The following is a 20,826-nucleotide window of genomic DNA, read 5'->3' on the forward strand; positions in this document are numbered from 1 at the left end:
TCTGCATGAACCAGAGTGAGGCTTCATTTGGTCTGTCCTCTGAGAGCCATGCAATTTACATTGCTCTTTTCACTGGGGAAGCCATCTTGCTCCCGATTTGTCCCTTGCAGAATCAATACACATTATTTCCCTTTCAGTACTGTTTGGATATCACAGTATCTTGCACACATAGCAGCCAGGAGCAACCTACAAGGAGCAGCGTTATGTGACAATGACCAGAAATGACCTACCTCTGGAGCTGCCTCTGCAAGGAGCACTGAGTTAGAATGCCACTGCAGCAGGGTGATGACAAGGGCCAGATGGACCACAACAAGCTGGAACTGCAGCATCTGCAACAGAGAACAGTTAATGGCTGTATAATCAATGAATGCACAGATGCTATAATTATGAAATATACCAGAGAGTTTGGCTAAGCAGGTTGTTATATCAAAAGAGAATAGATAGAATGCTTACCCGTGTCCTGGGCTTGCTGTAAAACTCCAAAGGAGGGATCTCCAGAAGAGATCCTTCTCCACTGGTAGTCGGCTCTTAAATGGGTCTAGGAGAGGCACAGCCAGGCTCCACTCCTTCCAGCAGCACAGGTGAATTGCCTTCACCTGTGCTCCTGTGGCTGATTCACTGCTCACCTCAGGTGATCAATCAGAGGTTCAGGCTGTGATTCAGCAGTTCCCTTACAACGGCTCCATAGCCACATCCCCAGAGAGAGACAGCAGGTAGCAAACAGTCGTGAAAATTTATACAGATTGACGGTGAAAAGACAAGAAGAGAACACCTTCCTCAAAAGACCCTTAAGAAGTGAAAGGAAAAATCTGTGCCATAGTTGTTAATATATTACACCTTACAAGGCCACGGTGTAAAAAACAGTAACCAGATAGCACTGAGCGTCCTTCATTGATGGGTACAAAATCAGATTTCTGCTCTGTTAGGACCCTGAAAAGCTTTTAATTTCTTTCTGCACAATCGTGCCATCCTTGCAGTGGAGGGAGTAATGAATGCAAACTTGTGTTAAAACCAGGTGAGTTGGAAAGCAGAGGTGGCCATGAGCCACTCCAAACTCAGGACAGCTTCCTAAAGCTGTTACAGAAATCACAGATCTCCCCAGCAGCATTTTGATGCCTGCAGAGCATCAAAGTAAGGTGAAAAGGTTCAAATTTTGGCAGAATCAGGAAGATGCAGGCATTTCTTCAGCTGTGGATTTAGGCTAATGTTGTTTCAGTCCTTGACTGGATCTAGCATTTAAAACTTGACATGCCTCCAACGTGACCAGGTGGGAATCTTTCAGCTGATGTTAGTAAGAGCTAGGCTAAGGCCTCTAGAGCCAAGATACCTGCTAATTTGCTGATTTGTTACCAGGTTCAGCCCCAGAGAAGAATTCAAGTCTGCTTCTACTGCTCTTTGCTGATCTTTCTCTTGGCAAAAGCAAGAAAAGAAAGGATGTATGAATGCATTTCTATGATATACAGTGTTTGTTTTATCATTTGCTTAGCAAATCTCTCATAAGCTCATTTAGAGAACACATGGTAAAAAGTATTTGGCTTTCTACTTTTTTCCCACACTACAAAAGAGAGAAGCTACAAAAGTGCTTGGAATCCAGTTTTAACAAGATATAACATTTATGCTTTTTCTCAAAGCTCTGTTTCTTGCTTGTTTTTCTTTCTAGTAAGTTTTTGTGTGTGCTTCTGTTATCTGGTTAGCCCATTACACGTATCTTCTTTATACTGTTCATGAGGGGCTGTTGTAGCCAGGAAGAAAGCAGCTGATTCATCTGTATGGAGCAAATCTCTCCAGTGAGCAGACTAAGCTTACTGGAATCAAAGGACAAAGCCAAAGCAGCAAACCAGGTGGTAACACCATCCTTCAGTTTGATATGAAAAGCCATTAAAGCCAGACAAGGGTTTGGCTAGGTGTTTTTAAAGCTCTGGCCCTCTACAATGTATATTTTTGTACGTGGGCGTGCATTGAAATTCTAAGTAGTAGTCTACTACCTTCACAGGTAACCACATCCTGATTATTTGGATACAGAGACATAAAAATAAATGGCAAGGTTAAAAACACATGTTTATCATGGTTTAAAGTCTGTGCTGGTATTCATTCATCCCTAGGACCAAAGAGCTAAAAATAGCAGCTAGTACACTAATCAAAATAAACATTAAGGCACCTGCAACACAAAAGACATTTGATTAACTGGTCAGAACTCGACGCCAGTGAAATTAGAAGCAGAGGAAATTGTAAGGACTTGAAACTTGGCTTTAGCTCCAATGGAAATCAGTAGCTGAGAAGCAATATCACTGGTTTAAAAGGGAGCAAAACTAAGTCCAATAAAGTCCAGTTGTGCTGGATTGCCGTGTAGCAGTGTGACCATAGTAGGAAAAAGGAGCAATTCAGCCTCATTCTCTTCCATCATTTTTCCACTGGTTTTGCACAGATACATCATGGGATTGGGGTGTTGTTCTGTGTCTTCAGTATTTCAGGGTCTGGCCTGGTGTTATCTGACATAAAATAGGGTTTAACCTTCACTAAATGTAATTGCAAGTCTGAAATTCAGACATATTTATGTGCTTTAGTGATAACGATGCTTTAGCTTGAAATGTGTCAAAACTCAAATTCCTTATACAAATAAGTATCTTTGTTGCAGGTCCAATTAAAATACAATTAAAGATAAAAGAGACAATGTTATTTTACCTTATCAAAGCAGGATAAACCTTCAAACCTTTTTTTTTTTTAAGGAATCTGTGTAGAACCTTTTTCCAAGATCACAAAAAAGCAAAATTCTTTACCAAACAGAAACTTTATGTCTCCAACCTCAAAACAAAGGACTTAACAAAAAAAAAAAAAAGACAACACCCCCTTCAAAAATAAAAAATAAAAAAATATGACATCCTGAAGATAAGTGGGTTGAACAAAGCCCAGACAGCGTGCAATTTGTCACCAAGCTCCAAGCCCATTGCCTGTCAAAAACAATAACAGCTGTCATTGTTCTTACCCATTTGAACTATCATATTTCACATTACTACAGAGATTATCCTGCAAGAATAAATCACAAGAGCTTTATGTTTCTTGCTGGCTTGTTAGCAAGAGAGCCGAGGCAAGACATCATGCCTTGCACTGTAATCTTTCACTTCAGCTGCCACCATATATTGATGACTATGCTCTGCTTGCTGTCACAACACCAACATGGGACACATCCAAGCTCACCTGCAAATGAGGACCTTGCTCTTGCAAGGAGCATGATGTGGCTGAGCCCAGGAGACGTGAGGCTTTGTGCTGTACATACGCACAGAGCCAAGCCCCAACTGTCCCCTGGGCACAGGAGAACTCCTGGCAGTAGCACTCATTAGAACTGCAGTCATTCTCCTGTGTGAGCACTGGAATGGTGTTGGGAAACCTTCACCACCCAATAGCTGGGAAGGTCTGTGATGCTATGCAGGTTCCATCATCATCAAGTCTTAAGACCGGTCTCCTCAGCCTCAGACCGGACCCCTCATGGCAATCTCCCTTATAAATAAAATCACGATGGTGAGTATTTTGCCATAAGAACAATTTATTAATAGCCTCTGTGAAACTCTGAGAATAAGCCTGTTCCTGCTGAAACCAATTTGCCCTACTTTTAAAAGCTGTACGATGGATCCTCTGAGCATTTTCATTACCACAAAGCCAAAAATATGTGCATAGCAGCAATCCTAGCGCTTCCAGAAACTCCTAAGGGACAGTGTTTATCTCAAGCATAATTTTCTAGTCACGTGAATATCAAAGAAAAGTGAGAAAAATCAAAATATATCCCACCCTCAGAAAAACAGCAGAGTCCAAAGATAGGTTAGAGTGTTGTTTTTGTTCTCATCCCACAGATGAGATACAGAGCACTTCTTACATACTGCTTTCTAAAAAGATACTGAAGCAAGACACTGAGGCAAGGGACATGGGACTTTGTCACATAATGAAATGCAGGCAGTCAGTCAGGCTCGTCATGTTATTAGTAATGTGTTTCCTGGAGTAGGTTTAGATTTTTAAGCAATTCTATACAATTTATTAGATATATAGCACAGACACTTGCCAACTTCTACAATGTCAATCCCCCTCTATTCTCAGTTTCCCAACTACGTAGATAAATAGTTGCAGGCAGATTTCATCTGATGCAAACACAGAGAATTTAAAATTCCTGAACTTGTGCAAGAGGTTTAAGACTAGTGATTCTTAGAAGCTATTTGGGTATAACCTGTGCCCCAAACAAAACATTTGGTCTGACAATATTTTGGGGACAAGAATGCTCCACTTTCTGAAAATGAAATTCTATAAAGATTTCTCAAGAAGGCATTTGGGATCAGCCATTATTTTTCAAAACCTTCATTTTAACAATTATTTCCATCTTAATGATACAATTTTCAGTGTTGGGCCCAAACTACCAGAGTTTTCATACCAACACAAATTATCCCAGCCTTCATTCTACTGAAGTTTCCATCAAAAATGCAGATGCACTTACTGACAGTTGTTCTTCTGGGAGAAGCAGATGCTGTTGGTGGATGCTCACATAAACAGCTGTTTCTGTCACCTTTACAGTTTCTGAGGTGGTTGGGTCCCTGCCCACAGCAGGCTCAGTGTATCGGACAGCACATGAATCACACCACTCAGAAGAAGAAAGGCTGAAGATGTGGCACCTTGGTTTCCACACAGAGTATGGAAAGTGAACAAATGCTTGTGCCGCAAAATGAATACTGCCCTGTCAGGAGAAATTTAACTGACACAGGTGGAAAAACACTAGTGGAAAAAGTCAGTTGTGATCCTCACCTCCTTGTTTGCAGAAAGAGAATGAAATCCAATGCAACAAGCAGGGACAAATTTCCTTGGAATGGGTGGGAAGGAGACAAGTTGGACATCTTACAAAACTGACTACATTTCCATTTCTAGCAGCATTATAGCAATTAAAAACCTCCCAGCTCATTTCAAGTCCATAAAAGTAGGAGACCAGGAAGCAGTAGGCACAATTAGAGTGACAGAACACATCTAGGAGCCCAGAGACTATCAGATAAGAAGGACACTTGAATTATAAGAAAACATCTGTTAATGAGAAGAGTCTATTTCCACCTTTCCTAAGTGAGATGGTTGAGTGAGTATTCTTGGTATGCACAATGGAAAACAAAACATTGTTAGATTATTCTTCATTGCCAACAAACTCTCAGCCCTAAATCATTTATATATTTACTGACTGAACTCACCAACTTCTCCTAATGTTTCCAGTAACTTCACATTTAGTTTTCTTCCTTCATCTTTAGCATGAGAACTAAAAACTTTGTTGTTGGAGTGCCATTATCAGCAATTAAAATAAAAATAAGTACTGTATCAATAAAAATTGAGAGAAATATATTGTTGTTTTTCTACTTTTGGAAAAAGCATTTTTTTTCCCTAACGGCATTGGAGTCATAAACGGATCTTTATACCTGGTATGAAGAGCATATTATCAGAATATATTATCAATACAAAGACATAGGCCACTTCAAGGCCAGTAAAAATAACCTTCAAGATGTGCCTTTGAGATAATGTCTTAAGAGACAAGAACGGCATTGGAATTTGCTAACAAGAGAATCAAACCCTGACACTGATTTACTGGATAAAAGCTTTTAAATGTTCTGATCAAGGGTATTCACGTAAGAAGAAAATTCAATTACTTGATGAAGATGAATTGCAAAGGGAAATTAGAGATTAATCTGTTTCTTTGGGTTGACCAACAAGAAAAGGGAAGCTGCAACCACTTGCAATTTTGGCAGGGTCCATCAAGAGAGTTCTTACAACTCTCATCTGGTTCAAATTTTTAAATGTACACCTTAAAAAGCCCAGAGAGGTACTCCTGTCATTCATTTGAAAAGTGAAAACCAAGCCCCAGCCTGCTGAAAGCAGCATGGTAGGTATTCATAAATACTAAAGAATACCTGGTTTTGAAGCTTTCCAATCATTACACTGTTTTGTTTGTTTGCTTGCCTTCTACTCCTCAGGATGCTTGAAGTGTTTTACAAGGAAAGTAAGCCAAGCTGCAATTTGGATACAGGTGAGCAGAGACAGGTAAGCATAATCATCTGTCCCTGGCTTCCTAAGTGAATCAATGGGCAGGGGCACAAAATGTCCTCACAGTTTCTCAGCTTTCAGCTCTGCACTCCCCATGAGGACAGTCACTCCAGACTGAAAAGCCAAGTAAGGAAAGCTGAAGGCAGCGTGTGTTTGTGCTTCAAAAATTAGTGGGATCTGAACTTCACAGTAGCCTCTGGACATCTAAACCAAAGATTATGCACATGTATTTACTTGCATGACTCCAGTCTGGGAGGCAAAAAGAAGTGGTGAAATAGTTTTGAACCCAGAATGGAGAAATTACAATGACTATCACTGAATCAGAGTCTGACTTCACTTACAGTGGTACGAAGCTGAAGTAATCAGATCACTGGATAATGATAACTACTCTGTCAGTGTAGGAATGTTTTTGCAGGATTATTCTGTTACTGCAGAAATGTGGCAGAATCTGGCTCGTTTATCTCATAGGGGACATAACAAAAACCTTTTGGCAGATTCATAAATTAAAGAAAAAATATTTCCCTAAATCAATGGTATACATTGTATTTTGCAACATACTGCACACTGCTAACTTATCTACTGTGTATGACATACACTAATGCAAAGGAATTATTCTGTCATAGCTTTTCAGTATATTTTAAGAAGTAATATGTATTTGACAATAACATACACAAGCAAATCCATAACAATAAAACCAGACAGCAGTTTGCTGCAGAAGCACTGCAAAAGGCATGAAAGCAACTAGTCGGTGTTGTAAAACGCAGACACATCTTGTTTAAATATTGGCTGATTAACTGAAAGAAATAAGTTTCCACAGGATATTATTAGTTCAGTTCTAGTACCAAAAATACTAGGTGATAGGCATCTTGTTACCCTAATCTCAAACTGGAAAAAGAAGCTGCACTTCTCCCATCTGACATGGGCATGTGTGTACTTTGTGCATGCCTGTTAGTATGAAAAAATAGGAGAAAAAGTAAAAAGAAGAAAGCATAGAAAGCAAGAAAGTAGAGAAGTAAACAGAGCACAGAGACACAGAAAATATCCCAAACCTCTCTGTCCTCACTCATCTTACCTTGCATTGGATACAAGCAATCCCAACCTTAATGGTCCTGCTATGTTCTTCTCCCTAACTTATCCCTAATGTTCAGCTTTCTTTCAGAGTTTTTATAGTCTCTGCTGTAGGCTACAAACTCCAATCCCTGCCTTTGCTTTCTCTTACATCATTTCTAAAGATTTTCCACTGATCCTTGCCCTAAACCTTTCTCTGTCTTGCACTCTCACACACATACTTGCCTCACATTTGTTATATTTATTGCTCTGATTAAGATGATTAGGTTATAATTAAAGGTCTCAACTTTTGTTGTGTGTAGTTTTGTGTGTTTTTTCTTTCTTTCAGAGTATGAGACAGCCATGAAAGTGGCAATATTTTCCGCAGCATCACCATTCCTCTAACCCCTCCTTTCTACAAACTGCAGTAGAGAAACCTAATGACTTTAAATATACATATATTTTAACTGTACTCCCTGGGCACAACAGAAATAACTTTACAGAAAGAATACCTAGTTCAGGAAGAAATTAAGTAGCATGAGATAAGCAGTAGAAAAGGAGTGTGCTTTTGTAAAGCAGCTTACTAGAACTGAAGTCTTTCAGACACATTATTTCAGCTATTGAAATCACTGTTGTGTGAGCTACGGAAGAATCTTCCCTAGGCAGCAGCAGAGGACCTTTTATTTTCTTCTTTGCCTGTACACTAGGAATGAGTTTATCTCATTTCTTAACTAATGCACATGGAAATTATGGACTAATGTGGGGGACTACAATTCCAAGCTGTGCGGACTCCTTATTAGTTTGTTCACAATGACTTTATTCTCTCAACAGGTAGGCGCAGTACTTTTAAAGTAGTTTGACTTTCCAAAAGCACTTGCTATAACCAACAGAGAGTAAAAGGAAATTTCAAACGTTGCTTTGCATTACATGGCAAAAAAATACCAGCCAGGGAGCTACACCTTTGATTTCATCATCTGTCTTGATTGGAGTGATTAGAAAAAAATAAAAGGTTTGGTTTTGGGGGTTTTTTTGTTTGTTTGGTTGGTTGGTTGGTTTTTTTCAATACAGCTCATTTTTCCAGACAAAGATGGCAGCAGAATTTTGCAGAGCTGCCATAAAGTGCCAAATCAGGATTCTTCACTGCAGAGAATGTTTCCACCACACCCCGACTGAGGAATCAAGGGGAAAAAAAAAAAAAAAAAAAAAAGGAAAAAGTAAACACAGAAAGAGAGCCTTGTTTAGATCATGAAGACAATACAAATTGCAGCCCCAGAAGACAAAGGAATTATTTTTACAGCATTTCTCAGAACAGGCAGATCTTTGAGTATGAGTGAGTCAAGTGCTACAAAATATGCACAGCCATAGGAGCATCCACACCATGCTGGAGCATGTAGGCTGGGACTGTTTTCCATTGTGGGGTATAACAAAATAATAATAGCCACCACAGAAGTCTAAATGGGTCCCTGTGGTTACTAGAACTGCAGCAGAATGGTAAGCACAGAGCAAAACACCAAAGTGATGAAACAGCCCAAAACGCTGCCATTGGGAAAGAACTGGACCTGTCTCAGTTTTATACAGCTACCTACATTGAGATGCTGGAGCCTAAAAACATGGCAGTACTTGATTGATCTGCATAAAACACATGGGCAGGATCTCAGAAAAAAAGGTAACCATGGTGTAATAACAAGTTATTATTAGATCAATGGGGTAATTTTGCTATATATGATTGTGAGGTTTTGCCAAGCAGCAACTGCAGTCCTATGCACTCAGCTTCTTTCTTCTCTTTCTCATGTTGGACAAACACAAGGCAGCACTTGCCAGCATTTACTTCTGAGGGAGATTTTACAGGTTCCATCTCAAGTTAGGTCTCTGCAGGGCTCCGTTCTGCTTAGTATGGGTAGGGCTGATAAGAGACACAGGCTGTGCCAACATGAGTAAACTGAGAACAGACCATTGAATGCCTGCAACTTATGCATTTCAGTATTTCACAACAAATCACAGAATTGTAGAATGGCTTGGGTGCGAAGCGACCCCAAGGATCATCAAGTTCCAAACCCCCTACCACAGGCAGAGCCACCAACCTCCAGATCTGATTTAAATCAGGTTGCTCGGGGGAAACCTGGAGAATGGCTGAGGCTCAGTGCCTCACAAGACAGGAGGATGCTGGGCTCAGGAAAGAGCAGGAGAAATGCAGCCACGTTGCCAGTTGCTTTGACTCCAAGAGCATGAGAAGTCCAAGATCAGGTATTAAGATTTTCTTTCAGGCTCTCTGCTAATTGATAATCTGGTAATAAAGCTTCAATTACTTTTTTACTACTTGGAACTACCACGAGGTTGTGGGTCTTCCTTTTTGGTAAGTGATATACACTTCCTCTAATTCAACATGAATTGATCGCTCTTCTCTTCCTACAAAAGCACACAGTCTAAAAGATTTCTGAAATGGATGCTGATACACATAACTATCACCAGCTCTGACCAGGAGGTGAAAGAGACTCAGATGTGAGTAATCAGCCATCTTCATGGGCTGCTGATGACCTCAGAATAGGACACGTTACCTGCACTCACCATTTGTGGTTTTTTTTCTAGGGGGAAAAAGAAAGTATAGAGCGTTAACAGTCATGAAATAGCAAGTGACTTCAATTTAGCAACAACTTACAGATATCTTTTTGACACCTTCTGGAGAAAGCTGATAAAGAAGCTTCCCAGATAATGAAAAATGTGTATGGTGGTTACTTAGCTGGCAGAGTGCCCAAGGAACAGATGTCCTCAACTTTGCTGAGGTTTAATTATACTTCCAACACACTTAGCTAAGTTAGGGCAACCAGGAGTTTGGTAGGAATTTTATGATCTTAAATTCAAGTGAACAAATGAAATTAGATTTTCTCTATGAAGAAAATAAAAATAAATTGGAGGAGGGAAGGCAAATCAACTGAAAAGACTCAAAAATTCCCTAATTTCTTCAGTAGACAAGGTCTTATTTAACTCAAGAACTGGCGTTAGTAAGGGTTCACTTATATAAGCGTTGCGCAATCTTGCCCTTGCTTTCATCAGCCTTGCCAATGGAAACTATATTTGGGTTTGTCAGTCCTTGTCTTTAAAGCTTTAGGAATGATATGCAAATGTGGTGACATATGCTTGCTGGTTTTGCTGTATTGCATCTTTAAACTTCTCCTTCTCCCACTAAAACATGCACCAGTAATGTCAGACCATGCTGGTCCAAGTTGCAGAAGTGCTCTTAGTGTCTCATGGGCACCCTACCCGCCAGCCTCTCCAAGTCATGTCATCCTCTCATTGGTCACAGGTTACTCTCATAAGGTCACATATCTGTCATTTATAGATCAACACAAATAGTGCTGGATCTAGAAGGTGTTATGGCCAAAGCGACAGATTTGTCCTTACTGATTTTTTACTGAATTTCCATGAAGCAAAAGCATGGGACTCACTACGTGGATTGTTGAGACTATTTCAGGGAATGATGCATCTGTTATTAGAAGTACAGTCTTGTATTAGAAATATAATTCTGGTTTTTGTCTGGGAAATAAGAACAACACGAAAGTTAGAAAAATGGATTTTTTATCCAGTTTTGACAGGTTTGTCCCAAAAACCTAAGAAATAATCAAATATTCCTTTTCTTTTCAAATGAAAACTACAAGTGCTTTTCCTTAGAACTGATCTTTGCAAGCTAGGTATTCGCCAGTACTGATTCATGTGGTTCCATTTAAACAACTGAGATATTCCTATTTTTGATGTCTTCAGCCTATTTTTATTTTCTGAAACAAACAATTCTGATAAAATTGGCTGAATTCTGACCAGTCTTAAAGTTGAATAACATTCAACTATGGGATTAACCAAACACCCAGCATTTCTGGTTTGGGAAAAATATCCAAGATCATTTTTGTTGTTCATAGCTTGATGAGAGAAGGAGAAACATTCTAAAATACCTGTGACGTATTCTCAGTGAATACATAAGAGGAATTTTCAAAAAGCAAGGTGATTCCCACCTGCTTTCATGTAGATATACAGAGCCTGAGAGCAGATGATTCATCAAAATAGAACTATGGGAAAGGGAATCTACATTAACAATGTACATGCATGCTTTTCAATTAAAGGTATGTTTCTTCAGAAGGAAAAACTATCTTAAAACAGCTATTCTGAAATCTGTAAGCTACCCAAGTAGCTCTTGTTGTGTCACTTCCTTTTAAGCTGAATCCTTGCAGCTAATGAAGTAAAACCCACAAGGTGAAGGTAGTGCATAAAAATCAAGCCAGTCACATTTTCAGGAACACTAGGCTTCCTACAAGCAGTCTCTGCATATACTTTTAAGCCCTTGGTGCTTGTGACAGACTCTGTGTCATGACAACTATGCATCCATAAAAAGTACTGGCAAAATGAAGCAAAAATCCCAAAGACAGCTAATTGGAATGCATGCTTCTTTTGTAACAGTCATGGTATGATGCAGAAGGATGCATTTGGAAATGAAAAATACATTTTATTTTTCATGCATATGCCACTGACTCATGGCCCAAGATGGTTAGGAAGAGCGATGAGGCCTTTTTTGCTATGGAAGAAGTGGTCCACAGGACAAAAAGCCATGCAAAGAGGCCTCAAACTACTACACAAATGATAAACTCTGAGCCATCACCAACCTGGTACTAATTCAAACTGGCAAGATAGAAATGAAAGTCAGTAGATTGAGTTGCCACCCCCTGTAGCCATGGTGTGTGGAGTCAATGCTAAATATAAAGATGACACATAGAGAGCAGCCCATCTTTCTGCACTAAGGAAGAGGGAAAAGGAGTGGTTCTGATGATGTGCATGCTGATGTCACTTGTCACTGAAATAAACCATTTGACCCATGAATCCCTGTGGTATGGTGCACTGGAAGTGTGCATCCTGGCTCCAGGGCACGTACTTCAGCTCAGAGCTAATTACAAACCTGGCAATGTACAGCAGCAGGCTAAATTCAAAGACATGCTCACAAGAAGAAAAAATACATCTGTCTTGAATTCTGTCCCAACTTCACACTTTCTTTTACACAACTCTTAACAATTTTCTGACCAGAGCTGAGAAATAAGATGGAGGAGAAAGGATACAGAAGAATTAAAGAAAGTAGTTAAGTAGCAAAATGACAATGGTCTTCGTTGGAAAAGAGTGGTTGTGAGTGGTTGGTGAGTGATGTTCTTCAAACATAAAGAGCGGTCTGGAACTGGGCAAGGCCACAGGAGGACTGCATACAACAGGATGCTGCAGGAAACATGAACAGTCATTTCTTACCTGGCAAGCAGGTAGAAGAAGATGCAGCCATGCAAAGCTGGGGCTGGGCACCTGCTTCTCCCGAGAAGCAACGGTGCCAAATGATGTTAATAAGGTACTGTGCTCTCATTGCTGGTACGTCTCACACAGTGGGACCATTCTGTGCTGGAGGCTAACCAGAACAAGCTATTAACATGATCCTAGAAGTTCAGAGCAATTGAGGACTGATTTTATTTCCTTCCCTATTTTGCTCTTAAATGTCCTTATGGTTTGGTTCCTGCAAGGAACCTCACAAGCAAATGCTGTTCTAGTAATGAAAGCTTCTGGTACTACTGATAATTAAAGATCTCACAACAGTTTGTAAATCCATCCTAATGTTCTGGCCAAACTCTGCTATGCTTCTTGGCTGCATTTCCTCTATCATTTCAACTGGACAGAGATACTTTTTTGTTAGACTCACTGCAGCTTTCTGCGGTGAAGCTGTAATTTGCTAAATGGCTGCAAGATCGCAACTGGATTAATCCAGGATAAGCCAGTAATCATTTTCAATCACAGCACAAACATTAATCAGTCAATCATCGCCCTCTAGAGGTAGCTGCAGTTCTGGTTACCGATATTTGGGTTTGCTGCGAGCAATGGACCAAGCACTTCTGTATAGAGGAAGATACTTGCTGATTAGGGTAGACCCACGTACCATTACAGGAACAAATTACTGAGTGCTGATCATCAGCTCCTCGATTATTCCTGCCCTTCTCTTGCCTGGGAGGTCACCCAACTTGCAGCATATTGCATTAAAGTATTTGTCATGGCTCTGTGGATAGCAGTGAAACACATAGACAGCTATATGCCATAGATGTCATAAAAAGCAGTGAACATAAATCCCATACCAGATTCTCATTACAGCTTATTTTTCTCGAGCAATGTGCACAAAGTAAACCAGTGGCACAACTGAACCAACTTCACAAAAGCAGCAAATCTTTATACATAAACAGAACTATGCACTCTCCTTTCTTTCCCTTGTCTGAAATTGTCCAAGAGTTTTAAAGGGAAAAATACAAAGAGCAATAAGTAACAAGCAACCCAGCACTGTAACTGAGTGATGAATATACTGTTTCTGGGGTGTGAAGATGTTGTTTGACAGGCTGAGTATTTATTCAAGGAGACACTGCTCCGTGCAGAGACTCAGCAAAAGATCCTGGAGGCACAAATAGCTCATGTCCAGGTTTTCCCAGACACATCCTCTCTCTTTTTTTTCTTTCTTTTTTTTTTTTTTTTCCCAGCTGGAAATTCTGTCTAGGTGGAATTCAGCAACTTTTTACATCTATGTTTTTTTTTTCTGGCAGGCTGGCCAGAAGCTCTGGCTCGCCTCCCTGTGTAGGGATTCTCCAGGTATCCACACATGCACAGACCATCTGTGCACGTGTAGTCCCATACCTGAACACATATTTCTGTTGGCAATGTTTAACCAAAAAAGAACAGATGTCCAGGACCACAGTAACCATTTCATTGTAATCATTACTCTGGCATTCAGGAGAGTTTATTCTATTAAGTTTATTCAGGAGAGGATTCACTGTTCAATCAACATCACAAAAAAGAAAACAAAAAAAAAACACTTATTTTTCAGTGTAATTTCCCTATATTCATCCAGTTCATGCCTGTTGTCTTTTGTATGTTTGCTGAGCACCACTGAAAAGAGTCTGGCACTGTCTTCTATGCTCCCCCATCAGGTGTTTATATGCATTGATAAGATCACCCCTGCTATACAGTCCCAGCTCTCTTACCCTCTTCCTCATCTACCAGATCATCCAAGCCCATAATTATCTCTGTGGTCCTTCCAGCATGCTCACATCCCCCTCATATGGGGGAACACAACACTTCAGACCTGTGCATGCACTAGCATTTTGGGTTCCTTTGCTGCAGGACTACTGCTGGCTCACAGTCAACTTCTTCACCACAACCCTCAGATCCTTTTTAAAAGCTGCTTTCCAGAAAGTCAGTCCTCAGACCCTGTTGGTGCACAGGACTGTTCTCTCTTTCACTTCTGCCTTGATTAGATGTCCTTAGATTAAGCTTTCTGACACTCGCTGTCCACAGGTGTAAGACAGTGTTGATGATACTTTGCCTTTTTTTTCCCAAACTCTTGTTGCCTAAAGCAGCTCCCACTTCTCTTTGATCTTCGTAGGTAACTATCTTACCATGTTCTGTAAATGTATGGCTTTTCATCTTGACAGCATTCATTTCTACATGGGGCCTTATAGCAGTCATTATCCTGCCTAGGTGCTTTGCATACTTTAATTATTTTCTTTACTGTTATGTCCTTTCTTTAGGAGCTTACACACACACTCACACACACACATATTATTCTGCTATGTACACTTAATGTCTACAAACTGAGACAGAATACTGAGCAATGTATTTTGGAGGCCAGGGCCTCCAAAGCCCTCTTTAGAACATAATGATGAAGAAAATGCCCTTGGATCTTATCATGCTTTTTCTTCTGCTGCTGCTATACTCTAGCCTAGCCAAGAAGAAGAACTTATTTTATTCTCATACAGAGTACAGGACAGCAAACATCCAGTCCCTTCTGCATGGAACTGAACAATTTGTGCCTGATTAAAGCAGAGGGATTGCCAACTTCAGAAAATCAGGGTCCTAAAACTGCCTGCTTATTCTTGCTGTGTGCTTCTCCATCCTTCCCTGCACTGTATCAGCCACACAGCCAGATCCTTCCCCTCTGCAGGCCTACATTTGTCTTCCACGAGAATTTTCATGAGTATCTCAGCTCTGAAGCAAACTAAATCCCTTTGTGAGTTATTCTCTCCCATGTAAAGTTCTGGTGTCCAAGATCTTTGGGAATAAACAGTGATTCATATATTTTCACTACACCTTCAGGGGCAAAAAAATACAATTATCCCATGCCAAATTTCAAAGCCTAGCTCTAAAAGCACAGGTTTGTCACAGCTCCTCAACATAATTCTTCCCCTAGGCATACACAGCTGAAAGTAGGCTTGTAGCCTGCACAGCATTAAGCCACTACTACTACAGGTATTGCTGCTGGGATACTAACGAAGCTATATAAATCATTATTGATGCACTGGTGCTTTGGTTACTCACATCAAGCTGGTCTATGCCCCAAAACCACACAGTGCTCCCTTTGAAAAGCAGTGTTTCCCTGGAGCACTGAGCTCAGTGCCTCTCTTTACCTGTCCTCTTCATGTCCATCCCACAGAGACCCTCCAGCTCTCACACGCAGTTCTTAGCAGAAGGGACAAAACCGCCTCCCCACCACCCGGCCAGTCGCTCCATCCCAGGTGTGAAACGACTGGCTTGCAGGCGGGAGGGGATTGGCCCTTTGGCTCCGTAAGTGCAAGCACACTGAAGTCGTGCTTACTTTACAATTAGACTTGGAACCCAAGAGCAAGAACGTAACATAGTTTCTTATGTAACCATATATTTATTTTGGTTACGTGCGGCTTCAAGACGAATCTCAAATGGTGCTGGACCGTGCTGCTGCCCTCAAAAGAAGTTTGTCAGCAGAGTAACAATAATGTTCTGCTTCTGAAAATGATGTGCTGGGCTTTATGGTCAGCTTTTAGGTTTGAATGCTTTTTTTCCACTTTGATATTTGAGCCCTCTGCTCAAAGCAAATCCTTCGAGTGTGTACATGACTCTCCAAGCACTGGTCACGGGAGGACATGGACAAGCACTGAAAAAGCTGCTGACAGCATCTGAAAGTGATTTGCAATCTCTTAGCCACATGAGCTCAGCTGCATTAACATAGTGATTTAAATACTGTGGATGGCTTTTCTGATGTTCTTTTAGAAATTTCTTATTGGAATTATTAGGCATCCAAAATATATTTAAAACCAACCAACCAGAGGAATGAAACTGAGCAGATAATACTGACTAAGCACTCTGAGCCCAATCTTGCAGTCCCAAATCAAACACGTTGCCACCAAGCACACGACTAGATACTGTGACTAGATTCTACTGACTGCATCATATCACATGCATCACTGTCAAAGTAATTTGGGTGCTGAGTCACAAGCAGATCTTTCATAGGCCTGAAGCATCTGTACTGCCTGTTGCACAGCCTTGCTGCAGCAAAGCCCAGTTGTCACTGGGGAAAAAAAAATGATATAGTGAGGTTTTCAGGGCCTTGCATACTGTAAATAACACAAGGAGAATTCTAAGCACAAAGAATAGGTGGGCTGCTAAGGTTGCCACTGAAAAAGAACAGAGTATACACTCTCAGCTCTACTCATCCAACAGGGAAAAACCCATGCCCCTGGGTGTGATGCCATGGCTCCGCAGCTCCATGGGAATGCCTGGCTGCTGAGCTGTATGGCACTGCTTGCACACAGACGTTGCTGAATGCATAGTAATACTATTGATGTAAGCCCCACTCCTTCAAAATGTTTGGAGACACCCAATGCTGTCAGGAGCAGGGAGTGACCACTTCACTGAGAGATAAATTTGGTTGTCAGTGGATCAAGCAGAGAGTCAATAAGTGGAAAATACAGCCAGCTGCCAGCCAGACCCTGTCTTCCCATCCCATACACAGGATTAGTTTCTATGCAGTCAGGTTACAAACAGAGTAACCACTCTGGAGTCAAAAGCCCTGATAACAGAGTGCTGGCATTATGCTGCAGTCAGTGGAGCTATCTGTGCTCACAAGTATGACCAAATCAAAGCCTGGCTTCCTTGAGTGAATGGAGTGAAAAATCAGACCCTCCTGAGGCACTTATCACACAAAACCATGAAGTGAAGCATCTTATCCCTGTCCTTCTTTCATCCCTTCTTCTACCCAGTGTTGTAAGTTTTGCAAAGCAATGGCTGTCTTCTTATTCAGTTGTTTTTTTTTCCACTCCCCTCCATCTCTAGCAGGTCCCTTGTTCTACAGCTATACAAATAATGCAATGTAACAAGCATTGCCCTGGGGCACAGCCAGGTTTAATGAACAGTGTGATATTTGCACAGGTTCTGGGGCTTCAGACAGCTGAGCACACCAACCAGATACATCCTGGGTTGTTTCTGGGGGGCTCTGTCGAATCCTCAGTGCTAGAAAAGGAGTTCAGGCTCAGCGTACTTAGTTAGAAAGCAGAGAAACCTCAGCCTGGAGCTGACTGTGACTGATGACTGGAGGTGCGGTGAGTGTTCACCACTCCTCATGTTACCAAAATGCCAGGGTTTTAAAGTGATGTTATTAAAGCACCACAGGAGTGCAAAGATCTGTGTAAACTGAGAGCATAATCACCATGCAAGCGGAGCACGAACTGTTTGACTGTGTTGAAATTATGTTATTTGGTATCCCTCTAGTTTGTCACATGACTTGATACACTGAAAAAAAAAATAAAAAACATATAGAGCTTTTATATTCTGAGTCTATGACAATTCCCATTCCTATAGCAGACAACGACTTGTAAAGTGACTTTTCTTACACCCAAATAATCCAAATATATACAAAATGGTTTCCATGAATTAAAAGTGTTTTGCATACAACCTTGGCTCAGGGACTAACTCTGCTATGTGGTTTTCATTGCCACGACAGCTAGTTGAGGAAAGACAGTCACTTCTAAATTACTCTATTTTACATTAACATCTCTTCTAGGTGTTAATGTAAAAAAACAGCAGTATCAGCAGTATTATCTCCATGGCTTGCTCTGAAACAGGACTGCTTCCTAGGACCCACAACTGTATATCATCCTATCACAGGCGTCCGTGGTCACAGCATAGGAAAGTTTATCCTCTACCTCCCCAGTCTCAAGCCCTGGGCTCAGTGTGGGTGTGCAGGGAACACTTTCTCTCCACTCCACTAGCAGCTGCCAGCAGCAAGACATTACACTTTATGTCAGACAGCCCTGCATGAACAGAACTCAGCAGGCCAATCTCCCAGAAACCAACATGGCCTTTTTCACTATATTAACAGTGGTTCATAACAAGGTAAGGTGAAGATTTCTCATTTCCCAGGAACCCATCAGTAGGCTGTAAATCAGTGACAATTTCTGTTCTCCGTAGTTTGGGGCTGGTTTGAATCCACACTGCAGGACTTCAAATTAATATACTTGACTCACGTAAGCCAGGAGCACTGATATTCAAAACCACAGACGTTCAAGCCCAGAGAGGTTCAAGAGCATCCTTGTGTAAAACTCTACAATCCAGGTTAATCCAGAGATCTCCTGTCCTCTTCTGTTTGAGCCCCATTCTGTTTAGAAGAGTACAGAAAACCTCAACAGCAAACACTGTCTTCTCCATCAGTATCATGGTCCCTTTGCTCTTGGATCAAGAAGGATCAGATCTGACATTTTCAAATCTTTTCTTCTAGGACCCAGATGTGGTGAATCTCTGGGATGTGTCTTGCTCTTGGTCATTTCCCTGGGCTCTTCATGTGTCAGGAGATCAAATGTGCAATTCTAATGTTTTCAAAGAAATTGTAAAAATGACTTAATGCCTTGCTTCATTTTAAAATATTTATCATTACAAGGGGAATCCAGCAACTTACTGTGGGGAGCAGGAAGAGGGGAGGGGAAAAGGTAAACAAATCAAGAGAGGCACAATACCAAGCTGTATTCCAAGCACATACAATGGAAAATGCAGGCTGGTGCCAGCAGCCTGATAATCCAAATTCTCTTTCTATGCACCAACCTCTTCTGAGAAAAGGAAAGAATTTAAAGGAGCATAAATGATAACTGTACACATTCTGGAAGCAAAGCTAAAAGTGCTGCCAGGAAAAGTCCCCCTTCTACATACAGACCATTAACACATTCCCTTCCCCTTCCAATGCAGTAGAAGAGCACACACCTCCCAGAGGAAGGGCAGGGGGAGCACTTCTTGCCCAGCAATGTACAGCCTCAGTGCAGCAGAAGGATGGACATTAACTCTCTAAGTGACTGACATGGGTTACAGCACTGGCAAGATAGATGCATGTTCCTGGGAAAAGCCACCTGGTGTGGTGGCACCCAGGCGGTGACAGCAGCTTTCTGGAGCACACAAAAAGCATTCCGCCAATGGGAGTTCCCAGGAGAGAAGGTACAGATCACTTGCTCCTTCCCTTCCCACATCAGATGACAAGAACTGCTTTAGGTACTGACCTCCATAGAGCTGGGAATGAAGGGAATTGTCCCAACTGCTTTTTTGGAAACCACGAGCTGTGATTCATCCTTTTTGCATTCTACAGATGGCTGTAGTAGCAACAACTGATTCACCAGAACACTGCCAGCAAGATCCACAGATAACATTAATCTTTGTAGGATTGTGTTCTTTGTTGTGTTCTTTTCCTTTTTTTTTTCTTTTTCCCCTCAAACAGCTATATCCTTACACCCGTACTCTGCATTATCCTTCTTTCTTCTTGCCATGCCATACTTCCCCTTAGCCCCAGTGAAATGGAATTCATATTCATTTTGCATACTATTTTACGACACATTTCCTGGATGGCTTACATCCTGCACAGATAATAATCAGGACTTCAAAATCTGTCCCCAAAGTTACCAATAGAGGATATTCTTGCGGACCTCAACTTTGTATTTGGCCCATTTGCCACAGTCCTTACAGGGATGAGGCTAAGGCAGCATCAGCATTACAAGCAACAAACTAAATGTTCTTCAGTGCTGGTGAAAATCCAGAGAAACTCACTGAAATCAATGGAGATATTCCAGATGAGGGAGGTGTATGGCTTAATGAGAATAATGGAACAGAAAACACCCACAGATACAGAAGATGTTGTCCAGATGGTTAACCTCGCCTAGTGTCTGTCAAGAACACATCCCTTAACACCCAGGCAAAAACCTTTTGCACTGTGGCTTTAGCCCATGACACTCATCTCCCTGTCACTGACCCAGAACTGCTGACTTTGTTGGCTCATGCTGACTTTCACTAGATGAAAGCTTTACCACCGATATTAGATCAAAAATACAACCAGGGGGATGGTCTGCAGGGGTATCCTGGGCACCACTGCCAGTCCTAATGGCACTCAGAATGACTTCAGAGGAAGATGTGCGTCAGGAAATATTAGACAGTCCCACTGTGCTGAGGCAGGGTAAAGGATACACAAGGAAACAGCACAGGAGGGTGGATAAACTAGAAAGATAAGAAAATATCTCACAGTGTTAAAATGTTGAGATAGCTTCTCTGTCCTTAGTGGCATTTAGTTTGGTGCAACCTAAACGAAGTTGTGGTCCAGGAGAACTGGAGCGCTCTGAGACCAGCTGAGATCAAAGGAAACACCTCTGTACTCCATTAGCTTAAGCAAGTTTCCAGCGGGGCAAGTGAGCACAAATAATGTGACACCAAGTGGAAATAAATCACTGCACAGAGCCGTGCGGATTTTCACAATGACTTTGAATCAACTCAGCTTTCCAGCAGCTGAGAATTTGGCCAATAACCCGGACTGGAGCTGAACCACATCCTGCCTTACAATGAGTCCTCTGCGAATTCCAAACCTGGTGCAAGACCTACCTACACCATGTGTGGCAG

At 41.3% G+C, this 20,826-nt stretch overlaps 1 protein-coding gene across 1 annotated transcript in view; it reads right to left on the reverse strand.

Annotated features, from left to right (window-relative positions):
* The window catches only part of OSTN (osteocrin), a gene marked incomplete at both ends in the record, with an annotated part of 66,143 nt that overhangs the window by 3,986 nt on the left and 41,331 nt on the right, over window positions 1–20,826 (reverse strand). The window contains one exon of the mRNA XM_079539731.1: window positions 231–329. Within this exon, the coding sequence (XP_079395857.1) occupies window positions 231–329 (99 nt within the window). The remainder of the gene's footprint in view (window positions 1–230; window positions 330–20,826) is intronic.

The sequence above is a fragment of the Tetrao urogallus genome, assembly GCF_951394365.1.
Source record: "Tetrao urogallus genome assembly, chromosome: 9".
Taxonomy (NCBI): Eukaryota; Metazoa; Chordata; class Aves; order Galliformes; family Phasianidae; genus Tetrao; species Tetrao urogallus.